The sequence below is a fragment of the Eurytemora carolleeae genome, unplaced genomic scaffold (assembly GCF_000591075.1).
Source record: "Eurytemora carolleeae unplaced genomic scaffold, Eaff_2.0 scaffold389, whole genome shotgun sequence".
NCBI classification, from domain to species: domain Eukaryota; kingdom Metazoa; phylum Arthropoda; class Copepoda; order Calanoida; family Temoridae; genus Eurytemora; species Eurytemora carolleeae.
In genome coordinates this window covers 232806-256000 of record NW_019396501.1, presented here as the reverse complement: position 1 = coordinate 256000, position 23195 = coordinate 232806, and the positions used below count along the sequence as shown (strand labels likewise).

The 23195-nt window shown below is 29.8% G+C and overlaps 2 protein-coding genes across 6 annotated transcripts; one reads left to right on the top strand and one right to left on the bottom strand.

Moving 5' to 3' along the window:
- Positions 1 to 552: 552 nt before the first annotated feature.
- On the bottom strand, positions 553 to 20139 carry LOC111704457 (histone-lysine N-methyltransferase ASHR1). Of its 4 annotated transcripts, XM_023476691.1 has the most exons (20): positions 20124 to 20139; positions 17824 to 17918; positions 8738 to 8803; positions 7395 to 7448; positions 7273 to 7326; positions 6989 to 7052; positions 6378 to 6462; positions 6167 to 6266; positions 5874 to 5960; positions 4455 to 4538; positions 4163 to 4234; positions 3302 to 3386; positions 3212 to 3227; positions 2652 to 2723; positions 2468 to 2509; positions 2069 to 2134; positions 1673 to 1707; positions 1305 to 1590; positions 862 to 915; positions 553 to 729 (listed from the first exon to the last, which is right to left on the bottom strand). In XM_023476691.1, exons 5-20 carry the CDS (start codon positions 7320 to 7322, stop codon positions 632 to 634), a joined length of 1296 nt encoding a protein of 431 aa, XP_023332459.1. In that variant the 5' UTR covers positions 7323 to 7326; positions 7395 to 7448; positions 8738 to 8803; positions 17824 to 17918; positions 20124 to 20139; the 3' UTR covers positions 553 to 631. The 4 variants fall into 4 exon arrangements, with proteins under 4 accessions (XP_023332459.1, XP_023332460.1, XP_023332461.1 ...); XM_023476692.1 differs by lacking the exons at positions 17824 to 17918; positions 20124 to 20139 and adding an exon at positions 10038 to 10056; XM_023476693.1 differs by lacking the exons at positions 7395 to 7448; positions 20124 to 20139 and having other exon boundaries at positions 17824 to 18371.
- Positions 11192 to 17590, top strand: LOC111704458 (apolipoprotein D). Of its 2 annotated transcripts, XM_023476695.1 has the most exons (10): positions 11192 to 11436; positions 11826 to 11897; positions 12366 to 12443; positions 12500 to 12578; positions 12676 to 12711; positions 12790 to 12848; positions 13675 to 13776; positions 14175 to 14238; positions 15952 to 15994; positions 17112 to 17590. In XM_023476695.1, the coding sequence occupies exons 1-10, from the start codon at positions 11373 to 11375 to the stop codon at positions 17187 to 17189; spliced, it is 675 nt and encodes a 224-aa protein (XP_023332463.1). In that variant the 5' UTR covers positions 11192 to 11372; the 3' UTR covers positions 17190 to 17590. The 2 variants fall into 2 exon arrangements, with proteins under 2 accessions (XP_023332463.1, XP_023332464.1); XM_023476696.1 differs by lacking the exons at positions 11192 to 11436; positions 11826 to 11897; positions 12366 to 12443; ... (1 more) ...; positions 12676 to 12711; positions 12790 to 12848 and adding an exon at positions 12938 to 13295.
- Positions 20140 to 23195: the final 3056 nt, after the last annotated feature.

The window sequence follows — 23195 nt, the reverse complement described above, 5'->3', positions numbered from 1 at the left end:
CATATATATATATATATTAGCTTCTCTAGTTTTATGCCTCACGTGGATTTAACGGTTCTGTCAATATTCTAGAAAGCTGTGACTTTCCATCACAATTTTGCTATTAAACATAATTTTTTAGCCTTTTTTATTCAATACTTTTTTGCCGACAAATACATTTTGAATGAAATTAAAGTCTAAAACAAACATAACCGTAAGTTTAAAGATTGTTTGGTTATAGACCAAAGCGCGTAAGATTTCAAATAGAAGAAACCGAATGCTTCTAACTCTGGTTAGTCCAGGGTGGCCTAAGTGTAACAGAGGCGATTTAATGACTTAATAATTCAAACCATTGTTGTTCTTTTCAATAGGTCCTCAATTTTAGCCCTTATAAATGTTTGCCTTGCAAATTCTGAATATTAGAAATAGTAATAGAAAATGATATGCAAATCTTCTGTTAGTCATTGTTTGAGTTAATTTCAGAAAAATACAGCAACGGAAAAATGTAAAAGCAATATGAAAATTTTAAGAAAATAAATAACAAAATCGTTTTTCCTTGTGACTAAAACTCTCTTCTAAATACCACTATATTATCTGAACTAAACACTTGACATAATTTTATTTCTAAAATAAAACTAAATTTTTTATGTTCTTAATTTTCCCGTTCTAGTGAGTTCTTCATGTTGATTAGGTTTCTATAAATATCTCCTTCATAGCTCACATCTCGTTCAAATCTCAGGCAACACAAACCTTGATATAATGTTTAATGTTTTAGAAATTCGAAATAATTGAAAAATGGTACTTGTAGTCTGCAGACTATAATAATAAGTTTTACAACCATGCTGCTGTGTTATGTGTGTATCTCAAAACTAATTTTCTTACTTTCTTCTATGACGACCAAGCTGAGATATTTGTACATTTTAAGCCAATCAGCACCTAACAATTTTATTTGCATTTTTTATTAAATGATTTGTAATGTTAGAGTTATTCGAATTTTTACAGCCAGTCTAAAGTGTGCTATTGTTTTGTGCAAAACAATATAAAAACAAGATGTGGGGAGCAGAGAAACTTTAAATGAATTTTTAAATTTTAGGAAAGGAAACCATGAAAGTTGTTCTGTGTTTTAAGGCAAAAAGTATTACCAATACCTTAAATTAATTAGATAAATTAAATGGGTCTGTGTTCACTGCATTATTGCTGTATTCATGTTCAAGTAGAAATACAACATGCCCGGTAGCTTAACAAAAACTTTAAAACAATTGTAATGTCAATTATTATCTCGTAGACAAATAGGTAAAACAAATGTTAATGTAGCGCAAACAATCCTGGAGAAGTTGTAGGAGATATATCCAGGTTTAATAATTTCACTACGGACCCAAATATCCATGGAATATCCAGTATCTGGGATGGATCGGTGTCTCTAGGTATCAAATTGGATACTGGATCTAATATCTGGGATGGATCGGTGCCTCCAGGTATCGAATTGGATACTGGATCTAATATCTGGGATGGATCAGTTTCTCCATGTATCGAACTAATCTGTTTGTCTAGTATCCAGGTATGAATAAGAGCAAGTGAGTCTGCCAGCTCGTATAGAAGAAGCCCACGATACTGAATAAGAAGGTGTAAACATTAAATATATATTTTTTATATCAATTTTTTCGTATTTAAATTTTTTCTGAAAAAATCTTACCTTGCTTAATCCAGGGTACACAATCTTCATTACACCTTTTTTAATTTAAATTTATGAACAAAAATTTATAAATTTATTAAAATTAACATTTTAAAACATCGTTTAAAGGTCTTTCAAAATAAATAATTTAATATTATTTTTATGACTTTGCAATTTGATGTTGTAACTGTAAACCTTTTATATTTGATCTTACAGAATTCATAGTTTGAAACGTTTATGGTCTACGGCCTTGGGTTGCAAAAGTAATGGGATTATAAATTTAAATAAGTTTGCGAAACAGACTCAATTCCTTTGAATACGGTTTCAATCATATATTTTTCGAATCATTTATATTTTTATTTACTCTGTTTATTGTAATGTATTGAACTATTTTCTGATTGGATTTTTGATAAATTCCTAAAGTTTCAATGCATAGATTTATCTTATTTTTCACAACACTCCTCTCTGCACATCTCAGTAAACCTGCATATCTTCACATTAAATCTTCAAAGAAACTGTGCTCTTGTAACAAACTCTGATATTTAATTCCTGTGTCTTTGTAACCTGATGTCGTAGACCTTTGAGATTTCAAACAATGAATTGTGTTAGAACAAAAAGATTTACATATCAAATATCTATCATATATCAGGTTGCAAATTTAACGAGATTTGAAAATTTGATTTTGTTACATGAGCTCAGTTCCTTTATAAGGTACACAGGAAAAAACATTGTGATAAAGAAGATCAAATCAATGGGGATGTTTATAGATTTAAGCAAAAAGTAATTAAGTGATTTATGATTAATGTGAATTTTATCCTGTAGTTCTTCCCAGTTTTCTGGCAAGATTGATTTTTATATCTAACAACATAGAAATTTTAAACAAACGAAATTAAAATGAGAATAAAGGAATCGTTAGAAAGAATTGATGAGAATTATTTCAAAAACTTCTGTTTTACTTAAAATGATGATTGTTTAGAAACTGTTTGTTTACGTTAAATTCCTAGAACTAGTTGATGGGTTGGATGTAGTTTTTCTTCCAGGGTTCTTATCAAACTTTCCTCAGTGTCTGTCCCTGGGGTTCAATCAATCAATCAATCAATATTTCGGTATATTTGCTTTCATAATATTTTATTGATGTAGTTTTGAAGAATATCATCATGGGGGTTCAGTTCAATTGAAAAGGGAATTAAAAAGTCAAATTGGAATTAGATTGAATGCTCTTGAAAATTGCATGATGACAACAATATGTATCAAAATAGCACGATCTTTATGTTTTAACAGGAATTTTATGTTTATAAAGGAAAAGTTAACATAAAATCAGTTCAGCTGCATGCATTACTAGATTCACAACGTCACCCTTTAGTCCTTTGTTCGAGTAGAAAATTAATTAATTTTTACTTGTTTTTCTGTCTAAAACTTGATAGTTTTCAAATATTGTTTTTTGTAAGAGAGACTATTATATATATATATATATATAGTTGCATCAAAGACAGTGAAGGAAATTCAAAGAACCTTGATTCATCGTTTTTTTTAATCAAAATTTAAGTTTATTGATTTTTCCTGGCATCTGGAAAACCTGAATAATAATAAATTCATAAGAATTTTAGTAAAAATTTTGATTAAAATTTATTCCAAAAATTGAAAACTCACATTGAGAGCTTGGACCAATGGTTCCAGGGAAGCAACAAGTTTGTTTACATTATCACAGGATATCTCCTCCTGGCATCCTAGACATCTAAAATATACATATATTAGAAAATACATACTTTAAACACCCTTTTTTATTAGCTGGTCGTTTACACCTCTATGCACGTACCTCTACCCATTTAGTTTAAGTAAATTCAACCTATATGAAGCATAAAGTCTGACCGCGTCAACCTTGTTGCACCGGCTAGTCCTGTCCATAGAGCTAGGTACAGTACAAACTGGGACCGGAAAGGGTGACCTGGCTCGGAAATTTAAATGTACTACGACTGCCCGTGTATGTAGCATTGACACAGGACTCTAGAGACAATATTAAAGAAAGATGTTAGGACACCTTCACTATACAACAACCGTTCAGTTTTCTTGAAAAGGGTAAATTGACAAAGAAAACAAAAAAGTTGGAAATATCGTCTTCTTAAGGTTTTATATAAATCAATTAAACAATCATTCTTTGATTTGTGTATAAAGAAACATTTAACCTTTACAAGATAATTAAACAATAATAATATGTACATAAAGACTTAAACATGGGCGTTTAGAGTTGTACAGTGAACAGGCTAAATCCAGATAATACTGACTATCCCTGTACTGTACTATACCCAGGTACATACAAGGAGAGCAGAAAACTGTGGAGTAAGAAGATGATATTAAAACAATAAATAGGTGTATTTGATTACGCTACAAAGCAAAAAGTTTTACTTGAGACTTGTACATGAATTATTCGGCGAGGATGAAATAAAATGCTACATTATAATAAAATTTTATCAGATTTATTTTTAATTTTTTAAAATATATATATATGGTGACCTGTACTTGGATTTGAACTGTAGAGGGTACACAGGTACTTGGTAGTTAGTACACTTAGTACACTTTACTCCACTTAATAGAGATTTAGAATAAATGCAAAAGTACGATATTTTGAATGAGAAATGTAAAAAATGCCAAATATTAAGTTTGAATTTTCCAATCAATTATAAAACAGAAGTAATAAAATGTAAATATTTTTTTTTTATTTATAGAAAAGCAAAGATTTGATTCTAATAATTTCTTGGTCAACAATAATATGGATTTCTAGTTCTATAGTTACCCTGCAGAGTACCTAGTAAATGCTTGAAGATCTGTGCTTGAGTTACACCGAGGACAGGAACACTCAAAAAACCATCGTTCCTTCAGCTTTTCTCTCCTTAATACAGAGACAACAAATAGTTAATTCCCTTTAAGAAGAATTCATTTTATTTTAAGATAAAACACATTTGCGTTCCATGATTTGCATGATTTAAAATTAAAGGCAGGACGTTTTAAACTGTGTTAGGTACTTTCAAAGTTTCCCAAAGGCATTTTCCCGAGGGCAACTTCCCAAGGGACAATTTCCCAAGTGGCAACTTCCCAAATGTGTAATTTTCCTATCGGCAACTTCCCAAAATGTAGGCCAAGCGCTGCGGTTAGGACGGGATAGGGCCGAGTGCCGAAGCTCGAACAGGCTGATGGCCGAGCGCTGCGGCTAGGAAATACTTGGAAAGTTGCCGCTTGGGAAATTGCACATTTGGGAAGTTGCCACTTGGGAAAATAACCTTGGGAAGTTGCTACTTGGAAAAATCCTTTGGGAAAGTGCCTAACATTTTCTTAACTATGTCCTATTTTGTAAAGATTTCGTATTAAAATGTGGAAATTTTGAAGTACAGCGGTCAATTTGATTGTCTACATCATATAAACTTCATTAAAAAAACAGATGATTCATGTGGTGCAAAGGAATTGAGTCTGATTTTATAATCCCTATATCTTTGCAACCCAATGTCGTAGACCTAAACTATGCTACGAATACTGTTAGATCAAATAATCTTAGCTAGGAATATCAAAGCTCTGCATTATCAGGTAGCAAAATTATGAGGATAACAAATTTAGACTAAATATCTTTCAACGATGTTTAAAAATTTGAATTTTTGAACATTTTAAAAGTTTTGGTTGATAAATCCCAATTTAAAAGGTGTAATGCAGATTTTGTAACCTGGTTTAAACAAGGTAACATTCTTTTAAGAAGATATAAATAATGGGAAAAAAATTCAATTTAATTAATTCGTACACCTTCAAACTCCATTCCTGTTCCCTTAATCTCCCTGTACAATGTACATGTTTACAGTGTACATGTTTACAATGTAAATGTTTACAGTGTACATGTTTACAATGTACATGTTTACAATGTACATGTTTACAGTGTACATGTTTACAATGTACATGTTTACAGTGTACATGTTTACAATGTACATGTTTACAGTGTACATGTTTACAATGTACATGTTTACAGTGTACATGTTTACAGTGTACATGTTTACAATGTACATGTTTACATGTAAATGTTTACAGTGTACATGTTTACAGTGTACATGTTTACAATGTACATGTTTACAATGTACATGTTTACAATGTACATGTTTACATTGCACATGCTTACAATGTGCATGTTTACAATGTACATGTTTACAGTGTACATGTTTAGTTATTATATAATCAGTAACTATACCTGTTATAAACGGCTAGAAGAGGAGACACATAATGGGTTGTTATACATTCTCCTCGTTTTATACTAACAGTGGCACGAGTATCCAGTCTTTTAATTAAACAAATATAATAGTATTTATTGGAATTTCTTCTTTTTAATTCTTTTATTAATTTCAAATATCATTTTTGAATTCAACAAATACGAGGAAATTTTTTATAGATTTTAAACAAATTGCAGATTACAAAATAGATATTTCTTTCCTGACCATGCCCTTTATTCTATATAAAACATTAATTTTAAAATTAAAACCTTACTTTGTGTGATTAATTATATTTCTGGTGTTGCAAATACAAGAATGATTCATTAAACTAGCAATAGGATATATTCCTCTGCCCCTGTATACACCATCCAAGCCTAAACAGTATATTTTTCTTTATAATTGAATATTTTTTTACGATTGGAAAAATTGCAAAAATAATGCTTTATTAATTGCAAAGCATCGGTTTAAAAAAGTTCCAATTTTACCTCGAACAGCGATAGAGTTTATATCCAGATATCCTAGAACCTTGACAATATTCTCATTCGTTCCAACCTTGAGCTCTTCAACCACCTAAATACAGTTTATATCCAGGTATATTTAGAACCTTGACAATATTCTTCTCCGTTCCAAAACCTTGAGCTCTTCAACCACCTGAATACAGTTTATATCCAGATATCCTAGAACCTTGACAATATTCTCATCCGTTCCAACCTTGAGCTCTTCAACCACCTGAATACAGTTTACATCCAGGTATTCTAGAACCTTGACAATATTCTCATCCGTTCCAACCTTGAGCTCTTCAATCACCTGAATACAGTTTATATCCAGGTATTCTAGAACCTTTACAATATTCTCATCCGTTCCAACCTTGAGCTCTTCAACCACCTGAATACAGTTTATATCCAGGTATATTTAGAACCTTGACAATATTCTCATCCGTTTCAGCCTTGAGCTCTTCAACCACCTGAATACAGTTTATATCCAGATATATTTAGAACTTTAATGATATTTTCAGATACGTCTCACTTTGAGATATTCATTTAAACAAGAGGTATAGCTAGGTGTTTCTTTTTTGTTATTATCTAGGATTATTTACCTTATTTATAACAGTCTGTTTGTAAGGATCAATGTAAATGTCGTATTCTGCTAAACGTTCTTCTCTAAAATATAACATGAATAGAAAATCAAATATCGTGCAGTGAAATCAAAAGATCCCAACAATAACGATAAATAGTTAAAAAGGTAAATATAATCGCATTAAAAAATTAAAACAATAAATAATGCATGCAAAAATTTTCAAGACACTCTAAAAGAATCAAAACTTTCTCATTTGTTTAAAAAAATAGTTTAAAGTTCTGTTAAAAGTATGTTTAACTGTACCTATGATCCATTAGATTACTGATTAGTCTCCAGGCATCAGGCTTACTCATTAATCTCAATAAGTAAAATGTAAAGTTAGAAGGAATTAATTTAATGTCAAATTATTTTTGTAAAATGTTTACCTGAGGCATCGTAGTGGAGCAATTAATGGATAAATACTTTCTGGTGTATTCTCTCTTTAATAGTTAAATACAAATAATACAATTCTCCCTTTTCATAGTTAAATATAAATATTACAATTCTCCCTTTAATAGTTAAATACAAATATTACAATTCTCCCTTTAATAGTTAAATACAAATAATACAATTATCTCTTTAATAGTCAAGTACAAATAATACAATTCTCCCTTTAATAGTTAAATACAAATATTACAATTCTCCCTTTAATAGTTAAATACAAATATTACAATTCTTCCTTTAATAGTTTAATACAAATATTACAATTCTCCCTTTCATAATTAAACATAAATATTACAATTCTCCCTTTTAATAGTTTAATATGAATATTACAATTCTCCCTTTAATAGTTAAATACAAATAATACAATTATCTCTTTAATAGTTAAATANCATACATTACATTCATCCTTAAACACATACATTACATTCATCCTTAAACACATACATTACATTCATCCTTAAACACATACATTACATTCATCCTTAAACACATACATTACATTCATCCTTAAACACATACATTACATTCATCCTTAAACACATACATTACATTCATCCTTAAACACATACATTACATTCATCCTTAAACACATACATTACATTCATCCTTAAACACATACATTACATTCATCCTTAAACACATACATTACATTCATCCTTAAACACATACATTACATTCATCCTTAAACACATACATTACATTCATCCTTAAACACATACATTACATTCATCCTTAAACACATACATTACATTCATCCTTAAACACATACATTACATTCATCCTTAAACACATACATTACATTCATCCTTAAACACATACATTACATTAGAAATATATTATCAAGCACTTCATTGTAGTGATATATGCATATTATACATTAATGATTAATTAATGATGATTAATAATTAATGATTAAGGATTAATGAAAAATGATTAATGATAAATGATAAATTATTACTGATTAATGGTTAATGATTAATGATGAATTATTAATGATAAATGATTAATGATTAATAATTAATGATTAATGATTGATTAATGATGATTAATAATTAATGATTAATGATTAATGATGAATTATTAATGATTAATGATTAATGATTAATGATTAATGATTAATGATTAATGATTAATGATTAATGATTAATGATTAATGATTAATGATTAATTAATGATGAATTATTAATGATTAATGGTTAATGATTAATGATTAATGATTTAATGATTAATGATTAATGATTAATGATTAATGATTAATTATTAATGATCAATGATTAAAAATCACCTGATGGATTGGATGAGTTTCTAAATGTTGCTGACAGAGAGGAAATCCGCAATGTTTACAACATGTCTAAATATGTACAGATTGTATTGTTCAGCTGTAACATCCTGTACGTTGTACACATGAACACTATTTTGGTACAAATTCAGAATAGTTTAAATATCCCTTGTACAACAAATTATATCTTGGTACACCCTATACAATTAACAGTATGTTGGTACACCCTATACAATTAAAAATATGTTGGTACACCCTATACAATTCACAATATGTTGGTGCACCCTATACAATTCACAATATGTTGGTGCACCCTATACAATTAACAATATGTTGGTACACCCTATACAATTTACAATATGCTGGTACACCCTATACGATTAACAATATGTTGGTACACCCTATACAATTAACAATATGTTGGTACACCCTATACAATTAAGAATATGTTGGTACACCCTGTACAATTAACAATATGTTGGTACACCCTATACAATTAACCGTATGTTGGTACACCCTATACAATTAACAATATGTTGGTACACCCTATACAATTAAAATTATGTTGGTACACCCTACACAATTAACAGTATGTTGGTACACCCTATACAATTAACAGTTTTTTGGTACACCGTATACAATTAACAATATGTTGGTATACCCTATACAATTAACAGTATGTTGGTACACCCTATACAATTGAAAATATGTTGGTACACCCTATACAATTAACAGTATGTTGGTAGTGGTACACCCTATACAATTAACAGTATGTTGGCACACCCTATACAATTAACAGTATGTTGGTACACCCTATACAATTAACAATATGTTGGTACACCCTGTACAATTAACAATTTGTTGGTACACCCTATACAATTAACAATATGTTGGTACACCCTATACAAATAACAATATCATCAGTAAAAATCAAGAAATATTTTGTTTAACTTTAATGTTTTGATTTTGATCAGTTTTAAAATACCAATTAATCAGTTTATTTTCTGAGGTTTGTGAAAAAAAAACATTATTTGATGAAGTGAAGTGAAGTAATTATGTTAAAACTTTTGTTTTAAGTAGTGGTAATCTACAACACTTGATCTAGATATCCACTGTGACAACTTTTATATTTGAGGGGTGAATGCTTAATCCCTGGTGCAACCACCACGGAATATTAATTTGTTCCGTTGAACTGCACCCTGCACAAAATATGGTTAACATACAGGGTGTCCCAATAAACATGGGAATTCAGTGACGAATTCGATATCGTCTTTTTAAATAATTCTTTGATTTAGTATTGTGATACCTTCTGAGAAAGCTGTAATCTGTAAGAGTTTTGTCTGCTATGTTCCCATTTTGTTTGTTTATGTTTTGACTGCATACGGTTGTACTCAGTAAAACAAGAAAATTACAGTATACAAACAGAGTAAACTTGTCCGTCTTCACTGTTCATCTTGTGGAGACATTATAAACACATAAACATAAACACATCTCTACAGTCTTTTACCCTTTATACTATTATTCATTCATAACAAAGACGATATCGAATTCGTCTCTGAATTCCCAGGTTTTTTGGGACACCCTGTATAATCCCGGGATTCAGAATACAAAAGTTTGTCCTTATTTTTTATTAAGTTCTCATACTTGTTGCGTGAAAAGGTTTCTTGCGTGTTATCATTTTAATAATTTATCATGTTTAATGAGGTAGATAATAGATATAATGTTTTTTATTGCTAAATAAATTTATCGTGTTTGTTATTTTATGATGATAAAGATATTTCATAACTTACAGAATTACTCATTGCTCTTTTTATTGCAAAAATCTGCTTAAACGAAATATTTACAAAATATGATACGGTTGGCTAATTGTGGAAATTATCTAATCTGATAATAATCTGATCACCACAAACAGACAAATAGTATAAACTATGAACTAACCAAAAAGTTGAAAATTCTGGTTTAAATCAGTTAAAAATTGGTAAACTGGAATTTAAAAAAAAAGATTAATAGATGATCTGCTTCAGAGTTGAATATATTTTTCAAATTTCAGATTTTACTCTAAAAATAATTATCATGAATGGAAACCATCAAACAAAAGTGATATTGCAAGAAACGATTTTGAAATTATTAAAAGTGGATTTTTTGAAAAAAAAAATATATTTTTCTCTTCTTAAAACTCATGGAATTTTCTTAATAGCATAAGCATATTCAAATTAAAAGGAACAGAAAAATTCGGAAGTCATTTTCCCACGATATTTTAAGTTTTATAGACCTTAATTTGCTAACAAATTTATGTATTTTTAAAAGGATTTACATAAACACAAGTTTTATAATTTTAAATTTTATGAAATCGATTTAAGTATTCATGCACCTGCACAAGAACCTAAGAATGCACAAAGTTTTCTCACCGATTAATTTTCAAATCATTCGACTGTAAAGTGTAAAGTTTGGAAGGGAAACTTTTTGCACAAAATATTTATTTTTAAAATTAAATAAATCTAAGAATGTTTCTGGATATTTTTAGCTTTTTATGATTATAAGTCATATTAAGTTTGCATGTTTGTAAATAAGATTTTCCATCCAAAAGGTTCCATCTCAAAGTTCCGAGAATTTGGGATTGGCGCTTATAAGATTCGAATTAATGAATTTTTACCCAGTTCTATCCTGGATCCCAAACGTAGACCTGACAAAAATGAAATTCTTAGGAATGAAATTTTAAAGAAAATGAATTTTAACAATCAGTTATTGCAATTTTTAATTTTTTTTATCCATAAGTCTATTCAATTCTTCATATATGCGGAAAATAATATGGGAAACTAAGGTTTTGCGAACTGAATGTGTACTTCACTTTACAGAACATTGGGTAGTAATAAAACACTCGATCCCATATTGTAAGATAACACGCGGAGTGCAAAAAGCTTTCATATCTTTGCAAAATCTATTTTACCTAACTACAAAATTGAATTGAAAAGTTTAGTAGGTTACCCTGTTTGGATTATCTATTTTACATAATTTAAATATTAAATTGCAAAGTGTATATGTTAGTCCTGTTTGGATTATCTATTTTACATAATTTAAATATTGAATTGCAAAGTGTATATGGTAACCCTGTTTGGATTATCTATGGGGACAACTAAAAGTTTTGGATCATGTCCTCCAGTAAGAGGTAAGAGCGGAAAGGAAGGAAGAGAGTGTACGTTTTATCTAATGATATTTTTTTGCACAAACTTCTTCAATTTCATTTTTCACATTTTAGAAATACAATAGTCAAGGGCTTTTCAAAATTATTCATAAGGATTTTCAAAAAATCTTTTAAAAACTTTTTATTTTTAAACTGGATTTAGCTGAACGCATTTTGACTTGTGCTAACTTGTTTTATTTATGCAGATTCTTTAGATTTAATTGATTATCAAAAAATCAACGATAATATAATGTAATAGGATTTCTTCTCGATAAGAAAAATTTTCCAAATATTTATCCGCGTTTATGGTTTATGATAATTTTGTTCACCGAATTTTAGAAATGGTTTACAGGTCAGGAGGTGTTGCTTATTTTATCTTGTTTATTTTATTATATTTGTAAACCAACTTTTGTTATTATATTTTGGGCTAGCTTTTATACATTTTTATTTCAGGAGTTGAAAACTTTGAGGTCCAGAGATATTTAGGAGTCTGGTATGAATATTCAAGTGTATTTGAACTATTTTCAATTGGTAATATTATAATCCTATTTTTTTTTTCTTTTTAAGTTTTATTATTTGAATTTTAGGGGCAAGATGTGTTCGAGCAACCTATTCGGATCTAGGAAATAATACTTTAAGAGTGTTTAACGAACAAGTCAATTACTAGTAAGTTCTAAAAAATTATAATCAAATTAATCAAAAACCCAATTCAAGATAATAATTAGAAAAAACCCGTTGAAAGTGTAAATCATTCTGTTTTCAGTACTGGTAATTATGGAAACTTAGAGGGCTATGCAAAGTAAGCAAATTATCTTAATTTTGAAATATTTTTATCAAGCGCTAATAATTAAGTTCTAACAAGGTTTTTTGCGTTTAGACCTGCCAATGAAACCAGTGATATTGCAGAATTCATTGTTATATTCCCAGATATACCAGGTTATACATTGTTATATTCTCAGATATACTAGGTTATACATTGTTATATTCGCAGTCATACCAGGTTATATATTGTTATGTTCCCAGATATACCAGGTTATATAATGTTATATTCCCAGATATACCAGGTTATATATTGTTATATTCCCATATATACCAGGTTTTACATTGTTATATTCCCAGATATACCAAGTTATACATTGTTATATCCCCAGATTTATCAGGTTTTACATTGTTATATTCCCAAATATACCAGGTTATATATTGTTATATTCCCAGATATATCAGGTTTTACATTGTTATATTTCCAGATATACCAGGTTATACATTATTATATTCCCAAATATATCAGGTTTGCATTGTTATATTCCCAGATATACCAGGTTATACCTTGTTATATTCCTAGATATACCAGGTTATACATTGTTATATTTCCAGATATACCAGGTTATACATTGTTATATTCCCAGATATACCAGGTTATACATTGTTATATTTCCAGATATATCAGGTTTTACATTGTTATATTCCCAGATATACCAGGTTATATATTGTTATAATCCCAAATTTACCAGGTTATACATTATTATATTCCCAGATTTATCAGGTTTTACATTGTTATATTTCCACTTATACCAGGTTATACATTGTTATATTTCCAGATATACCAGGTTATGCATTGTTATATATCCAGATAAACCAGGTTATACATTGTTATATTTCCAGATATACCAGGTTATACATTAATATATTTCCAGATATACCAGGTTATGCATTGTTATATTTCCAGATATACAAGGTTATACATTGTTATTTCCATTTAAAGGTGGAGGAAGAAAAACTGCCCCTAACTATAATGTTGTGAAGACTGATTATGAAAGCTACGCTGTAGTTTACAACTGCAATCAGTATCCACTTATAAAAACAGGTGAAGAAGGACACGTATACTGGATACTATGTGGTATGACTTTGTGACTTCCTAATTCCTCTAGTTTACTTTTCATTGCAAAGTTTCCCCAATTTTACGACTAGGGTGGGATACTAAGTTATTTAACAGTATTTAGGGGTCATTTTATAGAAAAGAAATCATGCTATGTAAAGTTTACTTAAACCCAATTGAATTTTTAGTTCAAAGATGTTTTACAGGCCAAATCGGATCTTAAGGAAAACCAAACTTTTTAAGATGAATTATTACAAAATATAATCATTGTTTTCTGTACAATTATGCTCGTATCCCATTTTATCCTTAAAGATTTTACATATCACATTGATATCGTTTTAACAGAATGATTGACTAATTTTAAAAATGATGATTGATTGATTTAGAATCTCTGTGGTTGCTGACAAGAGAACAGAATCCATCGCAGGAGTTAGTTGAGCAGCTTTACAGGTAGATTTCCTTGATTATTCTTCCATTTAAAATTTGGTAAGTTAGCCTATAGGCACTTGAAGAGGATCATTCATTTGGTGTACAGTCCCATTTTGATATTGTAAAAATTTAGAATTTATTGTAAAAATTTATAATTTTCTTAAGTTTTGCACTCTGATGTAGTCAGTATTTGTACTGTACTGCTTCCCCTGAGTGCAAAACTTAAGAAAATTATAAAACTCGCTACGATACCCGGTTTCCTGAAACCCGGGTTTGGCAGAGTTCGGGTTTCATGTTCTTAAAACGTATTTTGAAACTCTAGGAAACTGGGTTAAAATATGCTGTCGTTGGAGTCTCCAGCTGTGGTGTTTTATGAATAAAGCTGCTACGCACTTGAAAGTGATCAAATTGGTATCCGTTTTTTGGCGTAATAGTCGGCCCATCCAAGGAAAGATTTAAATTTACACTCTTATAATGTCCAGAAAGGTGGAGCTACTGATTTGTTTTAAATATCTGTAGTTGTGTGATGTCATCAGATACATTTGAGAATTTGCTGAGACTTTCTTTTAGTTTAAAGAATATTTTTGGTACTTATTAAACTTAAAAAAGTTTTTTTTTGCACAAGGATCTCATTAAAAAAAATTTCTAAGGCTACAATTTTTTTTTCTGTTGCATTCTAAATTTTTACAATATCACTAAGATTTTTAAGCAAAAGTGATTTACAGGACTTTTTGAAAAAAACTATTTTAATGTATTAGGTAGATTAATGTTAATTTTTCTTCAGCAGTCTATTGCTATTATTATTCTTACTCGGGCTATATAATTTATAACTAGATTTTAGAAACTTATGAAAACAATTTCTGTTATATGGGACTAGGGGGGGGGAGTGCAAATTTGTCATTGCACCCCTCTTTTAGAAGAAAGGGGGGTGCACCTGCACCCTTGCACCCCCCCTGGTTACGAGCCTGCTAGAAGATAAACTTAAATAAATTACTGTATTCACTTTTAACAGAAAAAGGTTTTTAAGTTCGATTTGACTGTACTCTATTCAATATCGAGTCTATAGAGAGAGAGATCTTAACTGATCAAGTATTTGGAACATATATGAAGCCATTTAAAGCATAAATACGAAGAAATGGTGCTTCATATGTTCCTTAATCACTACGAAACTCACTTTCCCAGCCGTAACCCTACTTCTATACAAGGGTTTCATTTTGAGGTATTGCCCCGTAACATTCTGAGTTTCCGGAGTTTCCGAAACTCAAACCCAGACTTAAGAGAGCTAACCCGGTTTCGAGGCCAGGTTTGGTTTGGGATACCCGGTAAATTTCTTTTAAGTTTTGCCCTCTGGCTAGTTGAAATTCGGTCCGGTACATGAAAAGAACTAGAATGTACCGTATAAGCGCCAGCTTAACTATTAATAATTTTAGCTGTTTAATTGTTTTTCAGGAAAGTTTCCATTTTAGAATTACAAAAATGACTCTAAGCAGATTTATAATCAACTAAAAGAGCGAGGATTATCAAATACTCACTTTACTTTTGTTATCACTGTAGTATACAATGAGAACCAGAAAACTCTGGAATAGGAAAACGACCGTTAGACTTTAAAAGTCCAATGGCAGTGTAAACAGACCCAGTCAGTTAAGAAGTATTTTAAAAAGTCTTCCTACTCCATAGTTTTCTGGTTCTCTCTGTATGAAAGATTAGATTAAATTTGATCAATATCTTGTTTAGTGAGATGAGAGAAATGGGACTTCCAGTTGATTCTTTTTACAAGGCATTATTCATAAACCATGATTTAATTTAATTCAAAACTGTTTCTTGACTATTTTAAGGTTGCCATGATAAACTAATTTCAGACATTCAACAAAAATTTGCCTAGGCACGGTAAAACATTTTTCAAACGGTTCATCAAAAGTTTGTTATAATAATTTAAAACGGTTAACTAGTCAGGTATTCGGAAACTTTACGTTATTTTTCAGACTCCAGTCGTTCATTAACGGAACGTTGCACAAATTATGCAATAAGCCCGGTCGTTTGCTGTAAACTCTAATTTTCTAATTCCTATATCTTTGCAACCCAATGTCGTTGACCTTATATATTATATACTATGAATTCTGTTAGAACAAATAATCTCAGTTCGGAATATCAAAGGTTTATATTATTGTAAATATATAAGGACTAGAAGAATATGAGGGTGAGGCAAAATCTCTACACTATCTCTATATTTTATCAACTTAGTTTTTTTTGCATATTTTATACATAAACTTCTCTAAAACTATAAACGTATTTTTTGTATTTTTTATAAGTCAACTTCTCTTAAACTATTAACGTATTTATTGTATATTTTATACGTCAACTTCTCTAAAACTATTAACGTATTTATTGTATATTTTATACGTCAACTTCTCTAAAACTATTAACGTATTTATTGTATTTTTTATACGTCAACTTCTCTAAAACTATTAACGTATTTATTGTATTTTTTATACGCCAACTTCTCTAAAACTATAAACGTTATTATTGTATATTTTATACGTCAACTTCTCTACAACTATAAACGTAATTATTGTATATTTTATACGTCAACTTCTCTAAAACTATAAGCGTATTTATTGTATTTTTTATACGTCAACTTCTCTAAAACTATTAACGTATTTATTATATATTTTATACGTCAACTTCTCTAAAACTATTAACGTATTTATTGTTTACTTTATACGTCAACTTCTCTGAAACTATTATCGTATTTATTGTATATTTTATACGTCAACTTCTCTAAAACTATAAACGTAATTATTGTATATTTTATACGTCAACTTCTCTAAAACTATAACTATTGGTTTTGCTCAAACACTCTAAATTAAAAATAAATGAATAAATGTTGAATTTAGACAGAGCAGTCTAACTGTACACAACTACCCGAGCCAGGAACCGTACAGTACAAGTTCTCCCCAGAGAGCCTGGGTTAATATGTACATGTGCACATGCTGAACGGTATTTAAAAGTGTGCATTGCACATATCAAAGCACAATGTATCACTGTACAGAATAATATCTAGTGTATATATTCTGATGAAACATCTACTCTGTGTACAGAATGTACATAAACTGTATTAAAAATGTGATTATAATACATCTATGACTACACAGTAATTTAAACTATATAAATTGTAATGCACAAAAAAATTATAAGCAGCGTTTACATTGTACACCTGTAATGAACATTGTGTACCCCCATGTAAAGTACAATGAACATTATAATAAAACCTGTAAGGGATATTGTTCATTGTCACAAATGTAATGTAATGTCTTAGATCATAGATGTGTTTTTATTTGCATTGCATATCAAATAAACAATACATTTTTTTTCATTGAAAACTGAAAATCAAATCACAGTTTTGGTTTTCCAATTATTCCGGAAAGCCCTTTTATTGCTTAAAATATCTTCATTGAATTTTGACGCTAAAATCTTTTTATTGTAAATTGTGTCGTTGAACTGGTTTTTAGAGTTGTTTTTGTACTAAACTACTTTTCTATGTACTTCAGTTCATTGAAATATTTAACAGTGGTTTAAAGGAAATGATCGATTTGGTCTAAAATTTACCTGTTCTGATAAAGGTATCAGACATTCAAGACAAAACAGATCTGATAAATGATTTGGGCCCCATACCAGACATTCTTCAGATAAAACTAGATCTCCTATAATAGAACTAGTTATTAATTTGGCCTGTATACCAGACATTCTTCTGATAAAACTAGATCTCCTATAATAGAACTAGTTATTAATTTGGCCACTATACCAGACATTCTTCTGATAAAACTAGATCTCCTATAATAGAACTAGTTATTAATTTGGCCACTATACCAGACATTCTTCTGATAAAAACCTAGATCTCATTTTACAAAAAAAGTAAACAATTTGGCCCCTACCAGACATTCTTTTGATAAATAAACAAGAAAATGATCTGGCTCCATACCAGACACTTTTCTGATAGGATTAGATCTTCTTGAAGAAAACAAGTAAACGATAAGGACCCAATACCAGACAATCTTCTAATAAAACTATATGTCCTTTCACAAAACAAATAAACGATTAGGACCCGATGGCATTCTTCTGATATACAACAGACACACTTCTGATAGAATTAAATCTCCTATATTACAATATGTAAATTATTTGGCCCCAATATACACCAGACACACTTCTGATAGAATTAAATCTCCTTTAATACAACTTGTAAATTATTTGTCCCCAATATACACCAGACACACTTCTAGAAATAAATCTCCAATACCAGAAATTTTATACAATATGATAATTTCAAAAGTAAATGGTGGAACATTCTCCACTTATCAATAATACAATTGCAAAACTCAACAAATCTTGACTTTTGTAAAGAGAGATATTTTTTCTGGAGATAAGATGTCTACAAAGTGTCTCTGAAGAGTGCTATAGGTAGATTGATGCATTCAGGGATCCCAAATGTTGCAAGCTCTCGCGGAAAAATCAATGAGAACCTTGCCAATTTGTTTGTAAGTTTGTTAACGATAAACGTCAAAATTTGGGCCCAAGTTTGTTGTGACACTCACATAGCCCCAGGCCCAGTTTTATGACCGATCAAATTTGAAAAGTTTTGCCTGGAAAAAATGTCGACATTTATTATTTAGAATTAGAAGCTCAGATTGTTACAAAAGTACAAAAAAGGCGAAGCTCCTAAAAGCCTAGTATTTCTAATTCACATTGATTTGTTAGAGTTGGAAGGAGTGACCGGCAAGGTATGGTTGTTGACAGATAACAGCAACACACCAGACAAATTTGAATAAAAGGCCCGTTGAGATTCTGGTGAGGGATATTTATTTTCCCCAGACTCTTATATCCCAGTCGGCCGTAGCAATACACACAACAGAATTGTCCCGTCTCAAGAAAATCGATAACAAAAGCTTTATTTCCTAAAAAAATAACATAAATTATAGGTCATGGTTACTTGTACAATGTTACAAAAAATATTAATAATAAAAAAAATCTTACGATTTAATAAGGGATGATAAGGGGAAACTTATTGTTGATCAGTATTGAAATACGTTTTTTAACTTCTGAAAAAAAATTACATTTTGAATATTTAACGAAATTCACTGATGCTTCATATGAAACTATTCTTGCTTAACTTTAATGATTTCACAATAAACGAAAATGTTTTAGGCTCCGTGGGGCGGAGTACAAAGAGAATGCGGGCTGAAATTATTTGGTTTGGTTTTTCTCCGAGAGGAGATTTTAAGTTGAAGACGACATTATCCAGAGGTCTTAAAGTTAATGGTTAACAATGGTAGAGTTGAACTGAGAATGTAGAATTGTAGAAAAAACTTCATTAGAGACATATAACACGTTTTAATGATGTATAATTTTTGAGTTTAAGGGCAAAGTCGACGTTCAAAATCATAAATTTGGGTGGTTACGTTTTGAGAGAATCGATTTTTTAAAAATTATTAAATAACGACGACGAAAAATGTATCAAAAATTCGACAGTAAACTAATTAGTTGTTCAGGAACCTATTTCTCAATGAAAATCAATGTTAGAACCAATTATTTCTTTTTTATCTTCATATTGAATTTCTTAAACTTAACGAATTTGTGCGCAGATTTCTACAAATTATTCAAATGTCGTCTTTTCAATAAAAATTCCAGAATACTGCAGAAAAGATTTTTGAACAATGAGACATTAAAGAAACAAATAACTAAATACAATTACTTATTTTCGATGATAAGGGTTAGTTTTTATTTTCTCAACCTGTTCTTAAGCAACTAACATACATTGCCGGTCACTCCCTATAAAGCCTTATCAATAAGAGTACGTTTCGAGGATTTACATTTTGAAATGTTAGTAATTTTAAAAGCATTGATTATACCTGCTGCTATATCCTTAATGAAAACTATTGTGTTATATTAAAGTTTGATGATTTATTTTCGATATAAACTTAAAAGAATGCATTGTTTGTTTCGTCGTTATATAGACGACATTAATCTTTGAAATGTTGCCGTAGCACTATTTAACTTTGGGTTCAATTCTTCTTTTATAAAGCTTGATTATAAAATCAATTAAAACTAATTTTTAACAATAACAGATATTTTTTTTACATATAATTAAGCTCTTCGCTCATATATATATATATATATAAAATATATAAAATATATACAAGGTGTCTGAAGAAAAACGTTGAATGAGGGTCTACAGACTCGTTTCTAGTCGGATTTCTAAGATTGAGATCATTTATAAAATCTATGTCCAATTTCCGATCAATGAGCCCAATGTTAGGCTTGTAGATCTAAAAATGACAATGTTAAAGGCTCCTAAAATTTTCAACTGGAGTGAGTAAATTAGGTAAAAATAAAGATAATCTCCGTTTGCACATAAGGGTCTATGCAGACTTGTTTGCAATAGAATTTTCAAGATTGAGAGACTAATTAGTAATCTTGAAAATCCGACTACTAACGAGTCTATAGACCCTTTTCCCCATTTTTTAGACACCCTTAATTATGTATATATATTTGTTTGTATATTTGTATGTATGTATACATACATATTTATATATATATATATTAGCTATAGCTGGCCAAATGGCTGGACCAAAATTGGTTAAAATTTTTTTAATGAACCCTGGAGTCAAATTTTTTTCTTCAAAATTTAATATTTTTCTAACAAATTTAAATTTTTTTTAAGTGTTTCTAAAATTCCACGGGCAACGTGGGACACTTCAGTTAGTAACACATAATTCCCTTGTTTGCCACTAGATGTCGCCCATAAAGAGGGTGATCACAAATCTCAACCGGCATGCAGGTATCCCCTGCCATGTGTAAATTCAGATGTGCAGTACTGCAGAACACTTTCTCACATTTAGCACATGATTCTGTGATCTCATCGAACAAACAAATATAACAGAGAACCATTCTGAAATCGAAGAAGTCAAATCAATGAAAATAGGATCTAGAACTGTGTTTAAAAATTATGGGCTTAAACATATTGGGTATATGAAGGTTTCAGCTTCCCCCCCTTAAATGATAAAATTTTACACGCCCAGCATATAGTCATGTCTGTATTAAAACCACGTTGAAAAAAAATATTTAGTAATTTTTACAAAATACATATTTAATGTTTATTTGAACTCCAATGTATACGCTTTAAGTATCTAGGAATACGCTAACTGACTAATGCTAGAGAGCGATTTTGTTTTCCTGGAAGCTTGCCAAAACTATTTATTGGAAACATCTAAAATATTGCTGAACAGTCACATATTATGAATTTAAACTTTTTCCGATGCTTTGTCGCTGAGCTGAGCTTTACATGCTGCACATTTTATACAAATGTTAATGTAGCTAGATTATGTATTTTATACAAATGTTAATGTAGCTAGATTATGTATTTTTTTGTTGATTCAAATTAAATTACTATTCATTAAAAGTCTCAAATTTCACAGTGATAGTGTCAACTTTGAGAGAGTTAGGACAAAACAACTACAGGAGGGGGGTTGGCGCTTGTTTAGCGTTGATATCTCGAGAAAAAATTATGAAAGACTAAAATATGGCAGATTTTCTTCGACCTTCAAGTTGGATTATATTTAGAGGGTTAAATTTAAGATTCCGATCATGCAAACAAAGAAGTGTATTTGTACTTACATTTTCAACAAATTTATGTGTAAAATTGATATTGTTATAACGCAAGTATTTGTTGTATACCATGGAAGTCTGAAAATCAACTTTTTTATTAACTTTATAAGTCGTCTTCATATTTCGGGTTTTATTGGACTCACTGTAGTAAATAATTAAATATACAAAATTTCGTGAAAATGAAAATTGATCAGGGCATATTTTTATAGTTATACCAGCTGCATATGTAAACAATCTTTATTTCAGTTAAAAAGACCTTTTAAGGAAAAATTCATTCCAATTAGACCTAAAAACTATAGTATAAGAAGACGACATTCAACCAAAAGTATGTTACAGGGTGTCCCACATCATATTAGATCGTGTATAGCTCAAGTTTGTGATTTTGGGACTATTCAGAAAATTTGAAAACAATGAATCATTTTTAGAAAACGTAAAATCTTTTTTAAAAGTTTTCTTGCAGAAAATAATAGATTTTTCGAGTATTATGTGCGTATTTTGGCGTAAAAGCTTGGAGATAATCTTATATGATATGGAACGCTCTGTATTTTAAGGCAAATAGTTTTATCGGTATAGCTGTAGAAACACAACGTATTGCATGAAATGGGTTTGTGTAAACTGTATATTTGTTGTATTCTATGTTCACATTAAACTATTTTTAATCATAACAGTCGTCTTACTATTTCACAAGTTTTAGTGTCTCACTTTACAAAATAGATAAGGTTCTGAATATCCTACAACAAGATTTAAAAATTCGTATGTAGCCTAGCACTCTTGATTTCACCAAATTTATCCTGTTTGCACATATAGCAGTCATGCATGCCGAGTATAATCAAATATATGTTTTATACCCGACCATCCTTACAAATAATATAGTAGTACAGCTTTATTTAGCAAATTCGGGCCATCCAGACTAAATATTTGGAAATGTCCTAATAGGTGTTGTTGCATAACACAGTTTTTTATTCAACGCTTGAAAGGAAAACCAAGGCACGCGATTTTTTAAAATCTTGATTTTTTTTATTCTGCAACAATTCTTCAGTCATCAAATTTTCTTCATAAGATAAACATCTTTCAAGCTCTGAGATTTAAACTATAAAAAATATCTGAAACTAAAAAAGTTGTCAACTCTTCAACTATTTGAATGAATTACAATGTTAATTAATTGGAAGTCCATGAAATATTTTCGAAATATTTTTTTTATTTATTCATTCTCCAAGTTCCAATTCTTCAAATCACATCAAGTTTTTTCCCTGTACAGTGTGCTCCTCTTAACATGATAGTTTCTTTATGTGTAGAAAATGACAATTTAATTGCCA